General features: G+C 41.5%; 1 protein-coding gene across 2 annotated transcripts in view; it reads right to left on the bottom strand.

Annotated features, from left to right (window-relative positions):
• Window positions 1–13,043, bottom strand: part of GLDN (gliomedin) — a 59,325-nt gene that overhangs the window by 25,307 nt on the left and 20,975 nt on the right. For both annotated transcript variants that reach the window (XM_044925009.1, XM_025295584.2), the window contains exon 2: window positions 8,940–8,991. In XM_044925009.1, coding sequence (XP_044780944.1) covers window positions 8,940–8,982 — 43 coding nt within the window. In that variant the 5' untranslated portion in view covers window positions 8,983–8,991. The remainder of the gene's footprint in view (window positions 1–8,939; window positions 8,992–13,043) is intronic.

The following is a 13,043-nucleotide window of genomic DNA, read 5'->3' as shown; positions in this document are numbered from 1 at the left end:
GCTACAGTTCTTAGTCACTTGAGGCCTAGAGTCGACTAGAATGCTTGTAAAGATGCAGATACCTGGGACCAAACTGGAGATTCTGATCCAGTTTGAATTAGCATGAGGCCCTGGGAACCTGCATTTTCACCAAGCACCACAAGTTACTGGCATGCAGGTGGTCCTGGGTCCCCTGGACCTGATGTGAAAGTTTTCTGGGAAAAGAATCAGTCATTATCCTTACAGGGGTTCCTGACCCTAGAAAGACTGGGAGATACTAGCCTTGAGGTAAGAGTGAAATATCTGAGCCAAATCTGGGGATGCAGAGAGGGGGACACACCCTACCTGGAGGGAGGCAGGAGACAGAAGCAGCACCAGGAAAGAGAGAGAGAGTGCTCTGGAGAAGGAAGAGCGAGGCCAGCCCAGCAGGTCCCATGCACGTGTGCATGCTCAGCTGTGTCTGACTCTTTGTGACCTCAAGGACTGTAGCCTGTCAGGCTTCTCTGTACATGGGACTTTTTGGGCAAGAATCCTGGAGTGGGTTGCCATTTCCATCTCCAGGGGATGATCCTGGCCCAGGGGTCAAACCCACATTTCCTGCGTCCCCTACATTGGCAGGCAGATTCTTTAACACTGCACACCACCTGTGAAGTCCATGCTTAGGCCTTGAAACTAGAGAATTTCAGAAGAGAAAGGATGACAGTTTCAAAGAGCTCAGGGGCAGAGTGATGGTGACTGTCCCAGGGTCCCCAGGATACCAACAGAGCTGCTCATGGCCCCTCACACCCAGAAGAAGCCCCCAATATGAGTCATTATAATAATGTCAGATGTCAAACAACATGTGCCAACTAGCCCCTAGAAAACTGTCTTGCAGGATGCTTTCTCAGCTCCTGACCCTTGTCCCCTTCGGAAATAACAGACCCTCTGGGAACACGCATAGGCAGTCACTTTCCTATTAAGGCTGTATGCAGAGCTGTTCCCTGGGCCTGCCGCCAGTGCACTTATACAAGGTTCCATGCTAAGAAGGGGGCTCCCCACTTGGGTTGGACTGGCTACAGCTTTGAGGCCTCAGCTCCCACCCTCTGTGTGCTGGTCCACCCTCTGCAACTGGCCCTGCTGCCAGCTATTCTGCCAGTCCCAGGGCACCTGATGTGGAAAAATATATATCTTTCCCCACATGCCCCATTAAAGTGGAGCTTTGGTCTAATCTCATTTATTTGGTGCATTTCAATTTTGGATTATGGCCATGACAACCTTAAAAATGAGAAGAGTTGGATATTATTTCAAGTGCCAACTCCAATCAGTTAGTACAACTTTCTGCAACACCAGAAAAGAATGACCTGGGACCTGAGGCCATGCTAGGTAGCAACAGTGATCCACGACAGATGCCTGGGTATAGGATAAGAAGTGTTATCACAGACTTGGAGTCATGTCTCTGCAAGGAGAATGGGCACTGTGGATTTGAAGCACGTTGGTCCCAACAAGCAGTTCAGCAATATGATGACTTAGAGATTTTCCAACAAGCCTATATGTGGAGGCCACTGGAAGTGAAGAATTACCCAAGACCTGCCTTCTTCACGATAACCTGCTCTTCCAGAAGACATGCTTCTGGGGTCCCAAGGAAACCTGGGATCAGGGGTAAGATGCATCCAGAAAACCATATGTCATTTGACAAACTCTGCATTAGCAAAATCCTAAAGCCTGACTGCTCTGGCTTGTGAACTGCCCTCACTCTTCACCGAGATGTCACAGGCTGCACAAAGCTCCCCGGCATCTGTCCTTGTCCCCAGAGCAGCCACAGCTGAGTCCTGGGACAGGAACAGGAGGGGCTTTCCTGGTCACAGCTGGACTAGCCTCAAGTCACAAACACCTGCTTTTTCAAATATGCCTCCAGTGAAGAGCTAGATCTTGTTCTCAGGCCCAAACCCAGGCTCTGTCCTGGCAACCCTTCCTGAAGGTGTCATCTGGGATCCTTGTAACCCTGTAACCTCTGGACCGCTGCTCTCTGCCTCTCCCCCTGAAGCTCCCCTGTTCGGTCCTGGGTCCTCTCACCTCCCTGCCCCCAATCCAGGCACCTTGGCCTATCCCTGGGTGCCTCCTTGCCTTGTAAAAAAGTACATACAACTTGTACTTTTCACACCTAAGTTTTAATTGAAGAGCTTTCTGTGTAAAAGAAGACCCAATTTCAAGCTGTCATGAAAAAAGGAACTGGCTTTTGAAAAGCATTTTTAGGTGCCAAAGAATAACCTCCTCAACCCATCTCCAGCACAGATGCGATCCCGTCAATCTCTCCTAAGTGGTCTCAATAGCTCTGGCCCACATTCACTGAACAGCCTGGCTCTCATTCTATCACTATAAAAATCAAAAAGGAAGAGGCTTTTCCTGTGCCTCTCAACAGGGCTTTTGTGCCTGTAATTCTATCCATTTGAGCATTTCTCTAGCGCTCATTACTGTCACATGCAGCAACGCTGAAAAGGGACTCCCAGAGATGTAAGAAATCCTTGTGCTTAAGCCACAAGGGTTTCAGAATAAAGGACTAAGCTGTTCTGAAGATATTTAATTTTCTGTGAGGGCTGAAATGTGACTTGAGTAATAACTCAATTAGCATTTTCTAAGAAGCCACAGCATTACAGCTTTTCTCTCTGAGGTTAAACTAAGCCAACAAGAGTCAGGTTTGGACTCAGAGTTCCTCCAGGAAGCATCTTTCTTGCTAGCCCACCACCCCCATTAATCACTTACAAAAATCACAGATTTAGTCATTCTACAAACGCAGCCAGAGTTCCTAATACCGGGCAGGTAATGAGAGGTCCTGGGGAGAACACTGCAGCAGGTTTCTTGCAAGTCCATGCACACTGTGCAAGGCTTCTCAGCCTTCCCCAGTGCAGCCCTGTGAAGAGACCAGGACCTCCTCAGAGCCTGGAGCCTTAGACTGAGGAGCCCCAGCACAAGCTCCAGATGGCTTCAAAGTCTTGTGCTTATCTTTAGAGTCCGTGGGAGCAGTGCATTTATTCCATAATAGAATTTTTTTTTAATTGAAGAATAGTTGGCAAATTATATTAGTATCGGGTGTAGTACATCATGATTCAACATTAATATATATTACAAACTGATCACACAAGTCTAGTAATCCTTCACAATACTAAGTTACTGTGATAATATTGACTGTATTCCTTATGCTGGACACTACACTCCCATGGCTCATCTATTTTATAATTGGATGTCTATACCCCTTAATCTCCCTCACTTATTTCACTTATCCCCTAACCCCTCCCTCTTGTCTCCTCTGGCAACCACCTGTTTGTATCCGTGAGTCTGTTTCTGTCTTATTATGTTTGTTCACTTGTTTTGTGTTCTAGATTCCATGTGTAAGTGAAATGATACATTTGTCTTTCTCTGTCAGACTTATTTCACTTAGCATATTACCCTCTAAGTCCATCCATTTTGCTTTAAATTTCGTTCTTTTTTAATGACTGAGTAGTATTCCATTGTGTGTATTTATACCATACCTTATTTATCCATTCATATATCAATGGGCACTTAGGTTTTCATATCTTGGCTATTATAAATAATAAATAATGCTTCAGTGAAGACAGGGGTGCATATATCTTTTCTAATTAGCTTCTTATTTTTTTCAGATAAATACCCAGAAGTGGAATTGCTGGATCATATGCTACTTCTATTTTTAATTACTTATTTTTAGTTGTCTTTTTGATAACAGCCATTCTAACATGAGTGAGGTGATATCTCATTGTGGTTTTAAATTGCATTTTCTTGATGGTTAGTGAAAATGAGCATCTCTTCATGTCTCTGTTGGTCATCTGTATGTCTTCCTTGGAAAAATGTCTATTCATGTCCTCTATCCATTTTTTAATTAAATAGATTTTTATATTGTGTTCTTTATATATTCAATATTTTGAATTAACTACTTATCAGATAAATCAGTTGCACATATATTCTCCCATTTGCTTGGTTTGCTTTTCTGTTGATGGTTTCCTTTGCTGTGCAAAAGATTTTTAATTTTTTTGTAGCCCCATTTGTTTATTTTTTCTTTTGTTGCTTGTACCTGAGGATACAGAGCCAAAATTTATTGCTAAGGCTGATGTCAAAGAGTATACTTCTTGTTTTCTTCTAGGAGTTTTACGGATTCAAATCTTATATTTAGGCCATTAATCTGTCTTGAGTTTATTTTTGCAGATGGTGATCCAGCGTCATTCTTTTGCATGTGGCAATCCAGTTTCCCAACACCATTTTATTGAAGAGATTGTCTTTCTCCACTGTCTGTTATTGTCTCCCTTGTCATAATAAATTGATGATAGAAGCATCTATTCTGTTCCGTTGATCTATGTGTCTGTTTTTGTGCCAATTCCATACAGTTTTGAGTCACTGTGCAATACAGCAGAAAGTAACTCAACACTGTGAATCAACTATGCTCCAATATTTCTTTTAAAAAAGAACCACACAGTTTTGGTTACTATCTTTGCAATACTGTTTGAAATGAGGAAATTTGAAGTTCTTTGTTCACCTTTCTTAAGATTGCTTTGGCTATGTGGGGTCTTTTGTGGTTTCATACAAATTTTAGGGTTTTTTCAGTTCTGTGAAAAATAACATCAGCATTTTGATAGGGATTTTATTGACTCTGTAGATTGCTTTGAGTAGTATAGTCATTTTGACAATCTTAATTCTTCCAGGTCATGAATACAATACATCTTTCCATCTGTTTGTGTCATCCTCAGTTTCTTTTATCAGTGCCTTGAAGAAAAGCTACGACCAACCTAGACAGCATATTAAAAAGCAGAGACATTTCTTTACCAACAATGGTCCGTCTAGTCAAGGCTATAGTTTTTCCAGTGGTCATGTATGGATGTGAGAGTTGAACTATAAAGAAAACTGAGCACCAAAGAATTGATGCTTTTGAACTGTGGTGTTGGAGAAGACTCTTGAGAGTCCCTTGGACTGCAAGGAGATCCAACCAGCCCATTCTAAAGGAAATCAGTCCTGAATATTTATTGGAAGGACTGATGCTAAAGCTGAAACTCCAATACTTTGGCCACCTGATGCAAAGAACTGACTCATTGGAAAAGATCCTGATGCTGGGAAAGATTGAAGGTGGGAGAAGAAGGAGACAACAGAGGATGAGATGGTTAGATGGCATCACCAACTCGATGGACATGAGTTTGATTAAACTCTGGGAGCTGGTGATAGGGAGGCCTGGCGTGCTGCAGTTCATGGGCTCACAAAGAGTCAGACACTACTGAGCAACTGAACTGAATTGAAATGTAGTTTTTTGAGTTGTTTTTGTTGTTCAGTCGCCATGTCCGACTCTTTGGTGACCCCATGGACTGTAGCCCGCCAGGCTTCTCTGCCCGTTGGATTTCCCAGGCAAGAATACTGGAGTGGGTTGCCATTACCTTCTCCAAGGAGTCTTCCTGACCCAAGGACTGAACCTGTGTCTCCTGCATTGGCAGGCAGATTCTTTACCACTGAGCCACATGGAAAGCCCAGTTTTCTGAGTACAAGACTTTTGTCTCCTTAGTTAAAGGTTCACATATAATAACTTATGTATAGAACAGTCTCTTTTAAGTTGGTGGTCAGTTAAGTTTGAGCACATTCTACAAACATTACGCTTTTACCTTCCTTTCCTTCATTTTGTTTCTGACATCATATTTTACATGTTTTTATTTGTGCATCACTGAACTAATTATTTTAGTTATAGATAATTTTACTACTTTTTGCCTTTTAAACTTAATACTAACTTCCTTGGTAGTTGATTCACTACCTTTACTATATGTTTGCCTTTATCACAGAGATGTTTTTCTTTCATAATTTTATTTTTAACTATGGTCTTTTCTATTTAAAGAAGTTTTTTTTTTTTTTAAACATTTCTTGTAAGGCTTGTTTAGTGGTAATGAACTCCTTTACAAGCTTTCTCTTGACTGCAAAACTCTTTATGTCTCCAATTCTGAATGATGACCTTGCTGGGTAAAGTATTCTTGGCTGTAAATTTTTTTCTTTCAATACTTTCAATATATCATGCCACTCCCTTCCCACCTATAAAGTTTCTGCTGAAAAAACAGCTGATAGTCTTATGGGGGTTTCCTTGTACATAATTAGGTTTTCTTTCTTGCTGCTTTTAAGATTCTCTCTTTAATTCTTGACAATGTGTCTTGGTGTGGACCTCTTTGGGTTCGTCTTTCTGGAGGATTCTCTGTGCTTCCTTTACTTGGATGTTTGTTTCCTTTGACAGGCAAGGGAAGTTTTCAGACATTATTTCTTTAAGTAGGATTTCTGTCCCTTTCTCTCTCTGTCTTCTTCTGGGACCCCTGTGATGCAAATGTTGGTACTCTTGATCCAGAGGTCTCTTAAACTATCTGTTTGTTTAAAGTTCTTTTTTCTTTTCAGTGTTTTGATCAGGTGATTCCCACTGTTCTTCCAGACTGTAGTCTTCCAGACTGCTGATCTGTTCTGCATCCTCTAATCTGCTGTTCATTCATTCTAGTGTATTTTTCATTTCAGTTACTGTATTCTTCAGTTCTGGTTGGTTCTTTTTTCCTATATTTTCTCTCTGTTGAAATTCTCACTGAGTTCATCCATTGTTTTCTCGAGTCAGTGGGCATCTTTATGACTGTTACTTTGAACACTTTATCTTGTAAATTGCTTATCTTCGTTTAATTTAGCTCCTTTTCTGGTGTTTTGTGTTATTTTTATTTATTTATGTTTTCATTTGAAAGGTATTCCTTTGTCTCTTTATTTTGCCTAACTCTCTGTGCTTGTTTCTATGTATTAAGGGTGTTGGCTCCATCTCCTAGTTGTAGAAGAGTGGCCTTCTGCAGAAGGTGCGGCTCAATGGTGCAATTGCCCCAGGTCACCAGAGCGCTGCTGCGGGCCTGCTGATGTGTGGAGCTGGCTCCAGTGCCACTGGCTTCAAGGCCAGGCTGGGACTATTGTGAGTGCTCTGTGGTGTGGGGCTGGCCCCCTAAAGTGGGAGCTGCTTTGGAGGGGGGTTGGTGCCAGCTAGGGCTGCCCTCTGGGTAGGGCAAGGCAAGATGTATTTTGGAGGGACTGGCTGGAGTCAGTCCTCAGGGGAGCATCAGAGTGGGGCACACAGTGTCAGTTTGGTGGAGAGTGACAGAAATGGTGTCTGCCAGGGCTTCCATTCCCAGAGGAAGTTCCTCCAGATCCCTGTCCCTCCAGCACATGCCTTAAAATTTGTCAGTGAATCTCCTTTTTATGTGACCCAAGCACTTTTCAAGCTGCTGCCTCTGTGCTGGAAGTTAGAGTGAATGAATGTGTATGCAAGGAGCAGAGTCCCAGATTCCCACAGCCCTTCAGCTCTCCTGAATGAAAGCCTCACTGGTTTTCAAATCCAGGTGTCGTGGGGGCTCGTCTTCCCCATGCACGTCCCACAGGCTGGGGAGCCTGATGTGAGGCTTCGACCCCTTGCTCTTCGGGGGGAATCTCTGTGGCTGTGACATCCCTCCTGCTTGTGGGTTGCTTCACTGGGGGTGCGGGTTTGACTAGACTGTGTCTCTGTTCATCCTACATGGGTCCCTCACTGTGTCCTTTTCTTTCTGTCCTTAGTTTAGAAAATCTGTTCTGCTAGACTTCAGGTTGTTCTCGGAGATAATCGTTTTGTAAGTAGTTGTAGTTTCGGTGTGTCCATGGGAGGATGAGAGCTCAGGATCTTCCTACCCTGCCATCTAAGATCTGGACCTCTCCATAATAGATTTTTAATGCAAAAATAACTTCCCTCTGTTTCCTCAGAATGCTGCACCCCCTTCAAAGAGACAGGAAACGCAGTGTCTGCGACCAGGCACTGTGGGCCTGTCCTTGGTGATCAGTGCCTGGTTGGGGCAGAGGGTGATGAATTGGGTGACTGGCCTCAGTTCAACATACCACACATTTCTGATTACCCAAGACCTAGTTATTTTCCATGGTCATACTACTATGGTAATAATGAAAATGTTATTATTTTTCATAATTTTAAATTGATTTTTAGCCCATTAAAAATGTCTGGTAAAAGCAAATCAACGTGTATTTTCATAACCTAAAGTGTTTCTAGGTACTCATTCTGTCCCCAACCCTTTGGCCAGAGCAGCATTCCGCATGTGAGCTTGTGAGCTCTGAAGGCAGTGGGCAGGCACTCCTCCCCTGAGATGAGAAGCCAATCTCTGCCAGAGTCAGGTATAATCACACCAAGACCACTCCCCAGGGACTTCCCTGGCTGTTCAGTGATTCAGACTCTGCCCTTCTACTGCAGGGGACACGAGTTTCGGTTTGATTCTTGGTCAGGGGAACTAAGATCCTGCATGCCTACATGCCTTGCAGCCAAAGAAAACCAAACACCATGCCTCTCTTTCCCTGCTCCACCCCCATCAGCCATTCCAGGTCCTAAGGCTTGATGTGCCTTGAGGTTAATTCCGTCCTTCCTTTCTATTTGTCTTTGATTCATTGAATAGAAGGGGACAGGGTGTGACCAACTTCCAGTCCCATCGAGCACACAGTAGGCACCGCATAGACAAATCGTCATAAAAAACGTTTTCTTGACTAATTAGCAGTTTGCATCTAGAGCTTCCCATTCAAGCTATATGTACGATATGGGGAAATAACTACTGGTAAGGGCTCTCTACTACTTAGCAAGGTCTTTTTCCTTTCTTTTCCCTTTTAAAACACTAATGGGAATTAGTGTTGGCCTTAGTTCAAGGTACCACATATTTCTAATTACCCAAGACCTAGTTCTTTCCCATGGCTGGATTTCTATGGCAATACCAAAAATATTATTGTTTTTCAAAATTTATGTTACTACTGAGTTTTAGCCCATTGAAAACATCTGGTATGCAAGTAAACCAGCAAGCATTTTCATAAAGCTAAGGAGTTCCTAGGTGTTCACTCTGCCCCAGGCCCTTCGGCCAGCACATGCACTCCCCATGCGAGCTGCTCTTGGTCAATGCCGGCCAGCTTACCTGTGAGGCAGATGCCCCTGGTACTGTTGCATAGGTCCACCATCACTCGGATCTGTGGGAAGAGAGGACCATTACCAGCAGCACGGTAGGCAGTAGACCCTGAACTTGCTCTTTATTCAGACAAGCAGAAAACAATTATAAAAATTTCCAAAATAGCTTCAGAAGAACAGGTAGAAGTCTGAGGAAAAGTTAACCTAAAACTGAAAAGACACCCCTGAAAGAGCTAAAGATAAAGATTTTTCTTGTATCAGCAGCTATTTCTATCGACATCAACAGAATCTCCTTGATTTCTATCAAACCCTAAGAAGGCAGAGGATGGGGGAGGAACAGCCAAATCTAAACCCAAGCTGATGCTCCCCAGTGTCTGAAGGACTCAATCTGTGGATCTGAATAAACAGGACTGGTGAACTTAGCAGTCTGAAGCACATACTTAACTCTGTAAGTGGGTATGGGTAAGGTACTTGACTCCTTGATGTTTCGGTTTCTTCTGGAAATGTAGATTATATGAATTGCTGCTTTTAGGGTTAGGGAGCTCCATGCATGGTGTGTGGAAACTGCCCTTAGAGCAGTGATTCTCTTGTCATGGGGACACTGCTTACTTGCCATTGGATGTTCATCTGGAATGCATGGTCACTGCACCGTGCTATCAGCCTGACACAAGATTTCCACACACCACATTACACTCCCCCCTCTGCTGTTGCTTGTGAGCTTCACAAAACCCAAATCTGATCAGGTCAGCCCTGATTCAATCACTTTCGTGATGCCTTGCTGCTCTAAAGATACAGCAAAATTCCTCTATATCTGGCCTCATCTCACACCATCCCCCTCTCTCTTTCTGTTCTCTAGTTCTACTTCCCTAGTGGCTTAGTGATAAAGAATCTGCCTGCCAATGCAGGAGACACAGGTTCTATCCCTAGGTCAGGAAGATCCCCTGGAGAAGGAAATGGCAACCCACTCCAGTATTCTTGTCTGGAGAATTCCATGGACATAGGAGCCTGGTGGGCTACATTCGGGGCTATAGTCCATGGGGCTGCAAAAGAGTCGGACACGACTTAGAGACTAAAGCAACAAATTCCATTCTGCCTCAATTTGCTTATCTGTGAAATGGGGCTATTAGTAGTACTTAACATCTTAGGAGGAGGAAATGGCAACCCACTCCAGTGTTCTTGCCTGGAGAATCCCAGGGACGGTGGGGCCTGGTGGGCTGCCGTCTATGGGGTCGGCGCACAGAGTTGGACACGACTGAAGCTACTTAGCAGCAACATCTTAGGATTGCTGTGAAACTTAAGTGAAGTTATATATGAAGTTCTTAGAACAGCTCCTTGGATGTAGGAAGCATACACAAAAGCGTTTTCTATTTTGTGAAGGCAGCAGAAAGTACAGATGAAGGCATGAATCCTGAAGTCAAATTGCTTGTGTTCAAATCACGGGTTTGTCATTCACAAATAGTGTGACTTAGGGAAAGTTACTTAACCTCTCTGTGCTGCAGCATCCTTGTCTATAAAGGAGCTAATAGTACCTACCTTACTTATAGCATGGTTATGTGGATACATGATTGAATACATGCAGTACACTCACAACAGGGCCTGGTATGGGATAAGCAAACTCTATTTACACTATTGTTTTGATGGTCTCTTGGATATGCCAGGAATGATTTAGTTAATTTATCAATTTACCATCTAAGAATTTCAAATTCATACATAGAGAAAATTTTAAACCCAAGTAAGGTGGCATTTCAAAACTGTGGGAAGAAACCTTATCAATTGGGAAATGGAGTTGAGACAGCTAGACACACATCTAGGGAAAAACATAAATACAGATCCCTATTTCACTCCTTACACTAAAAAAGTTAATTGAGCAGCATTAGTTGAAAATTTTAAAGTTAAAAACAAGCTAGTAAAAATACTGAAGGAGACCTTTGGAAAAATATTTATAATGGTATTAGAGTAGAAAAGACTTTTCTAAGGAAGAAACGATCCCTATACTATATATAGGAAAAATGTGATAAATTCGACTGTCTAATAATTAAACATTTCTATAAGACATAAAATAGTATAAACAATAACAAAAGAGAAATACAAACTTAGAATAATTATGCAAAGAGCTTGTATACAAAGAGCTGCTACAAAGCAATAAGTAAAGGAACAAAAAAACAAAGGAAAATGGGCAATGGATCCAGGCAGAAAGCTCAAAGAAGAAAAATAAAAGAGTGTCTATCTTCACTTATAGTTGAAGAAACACATCAAATTATGAAATACTATTTTTACCTTTTCGGTTTGTAAATAAAAAGAATAACAGAGTACTTCTCACAAGGGTATCAGGAAAGGAGCACTCTCATACTGTGTTGATGGAAATGCAAGTGGACACTGCCTCTTTGGAGGGCATTTTGACAATATCTACTCAAATATAAATGGATCTGTCTTTTGACTCATTATATTTTGATTTATCCTACAGATACACTCATGTATGTATGACAGGATATATGTACAAAGATGGTTATTTTAGAAATGTGGGCAAGAGCAAAAGTTAGAAACAACCTCAATATTTATCAGCAAAGTCTCGTTAGAGAAATTGTAGCATATTCATACAATGAAATACTGTGGTTAAAGACTAAATTTAAATCCATAAAGCCAATATTGAAAGATCTCTAAGATAAAAAAAAACAAAAAAAAACAAGATATAGAGAAGCATGTATAACATGCTTTCATTTAAGTAAAAAAGTAGTACATATGAAAATGCTTCTATACACTTTCCCTCTTGCTATTTTCCAGATTCTCTTTGTCTATGACTTTCTAGACTATTTCTGGAGAGAACCTTAAAAAGGAGAACTAAAACCTAAAACTCCTCCTCAAGTAAGGAGGAGTAGCCAGGGTGGGAGGGAGCTATACTAATGCCCGCACTTAATAAGACAAAATGCACTTTTGTTTTATTCAAAAATTTTGCTGATTTCTCTCTCAAACTCTTTTTAAAGAAAACTTGTTTTGATTTGAAGGGAAAATTTGTTTTGTCTTCTATAGGTTTATTTCGTTTGCTAGGGGACCTGGAGGAAGACTTGTACTGTATTTACTGTTTGTGAAGTGTGTCACAGGTGCCTACTGACTACTTTAGAAATTTATTGTGAAATATATCATATATACCACAGAAATATAAAATGTGTGCCTATAGTATAAGATGAATAATAAAACAAACATCCATATACCACCTCCAGCCAAGCAATGCATTAGGACATCCCAGGTGTCCCTCCCAACACAAACCGTTCCCTCCTAGCCCCCAAAACTCTCTGAGCTGAAGTATATTGGGCAGTGGGACTCTCCCTTTTGTATAGATAAGAACAGAGAGGCTTAGCAAGGTGATGTCATTTACTCAAGGTCACACAGCTTGCTCGTGGAAAAGCTGGGCTCAACTCCAGGTTTCCTGATTCTAGGTCTACTGTATTTTCTGTTGTGGCTTGGATGAGTATTATAACATAGCCAGAAGAAATTTCGATTCACTGCTTTGAGTCATTTTCATAAATTAATGCAATCAGCTGCACTACAAAATTTATCTTCTTAAAATATGCATAATTGTTCATTGAGAGAACCATTAGAGACTTCATAAATGCCTCATTTGTTGCCTGGGGGATCACAGCAGGAGAAGTAGTTGGAAACAACAGAAGCATCAATAGGGAAAATTAACCTTTCTCTCTTTTATGTTCATCACTGGTCTGGAGTTAGCATAGCTTCTATAAAAGTGATAAAGAAGGAGTTTTCATTTCCTGACCTTTTGGCTTCATTTATATGCTAAAAGTTAATTTAGATATTTACCAGTAAATTGTGTCAATCTTCACTTGGGAATATTCTTTAACAAACATGGTTTATATAAGATTGTATCAAAGTAAAACATGGTATGAAAAGGTATGACCATAAGAAAACCAGAAACATTTTTTTTTCTGTAATAATAATGCTTATAAGTTTGGATGAAAATCAGAAAATTCAAAATTGAAAGTCATACAGCCTTCAGAATGGGAGAAGATAATAGCAAATAAAGCAACTGACAAACAACTAATCTCGAGAATATACAAGCAACTCCTACAGCTCAACTCCAGAAAAATAAATGACCCAATCA

The sequence above is a fragment of the Bubalus bubalis genome, chromosome 11, assembly GCF_019923935.1.
Source record: "Bubalus bubalis isolate 160015118507 breed Murrah chromosome 11, NDDB_SH_1, whole genome shotgun sequence".
NCBI classification, from domain to species: Eukaryota; Metazoa; Chordata; class Mammalia; order Artiodactyla; family Bovidae; genus Bubalus; species Bubalus bubalis.
This window is presented reverse-complemented; position numbering and strand designations above follow the sequence as displayed.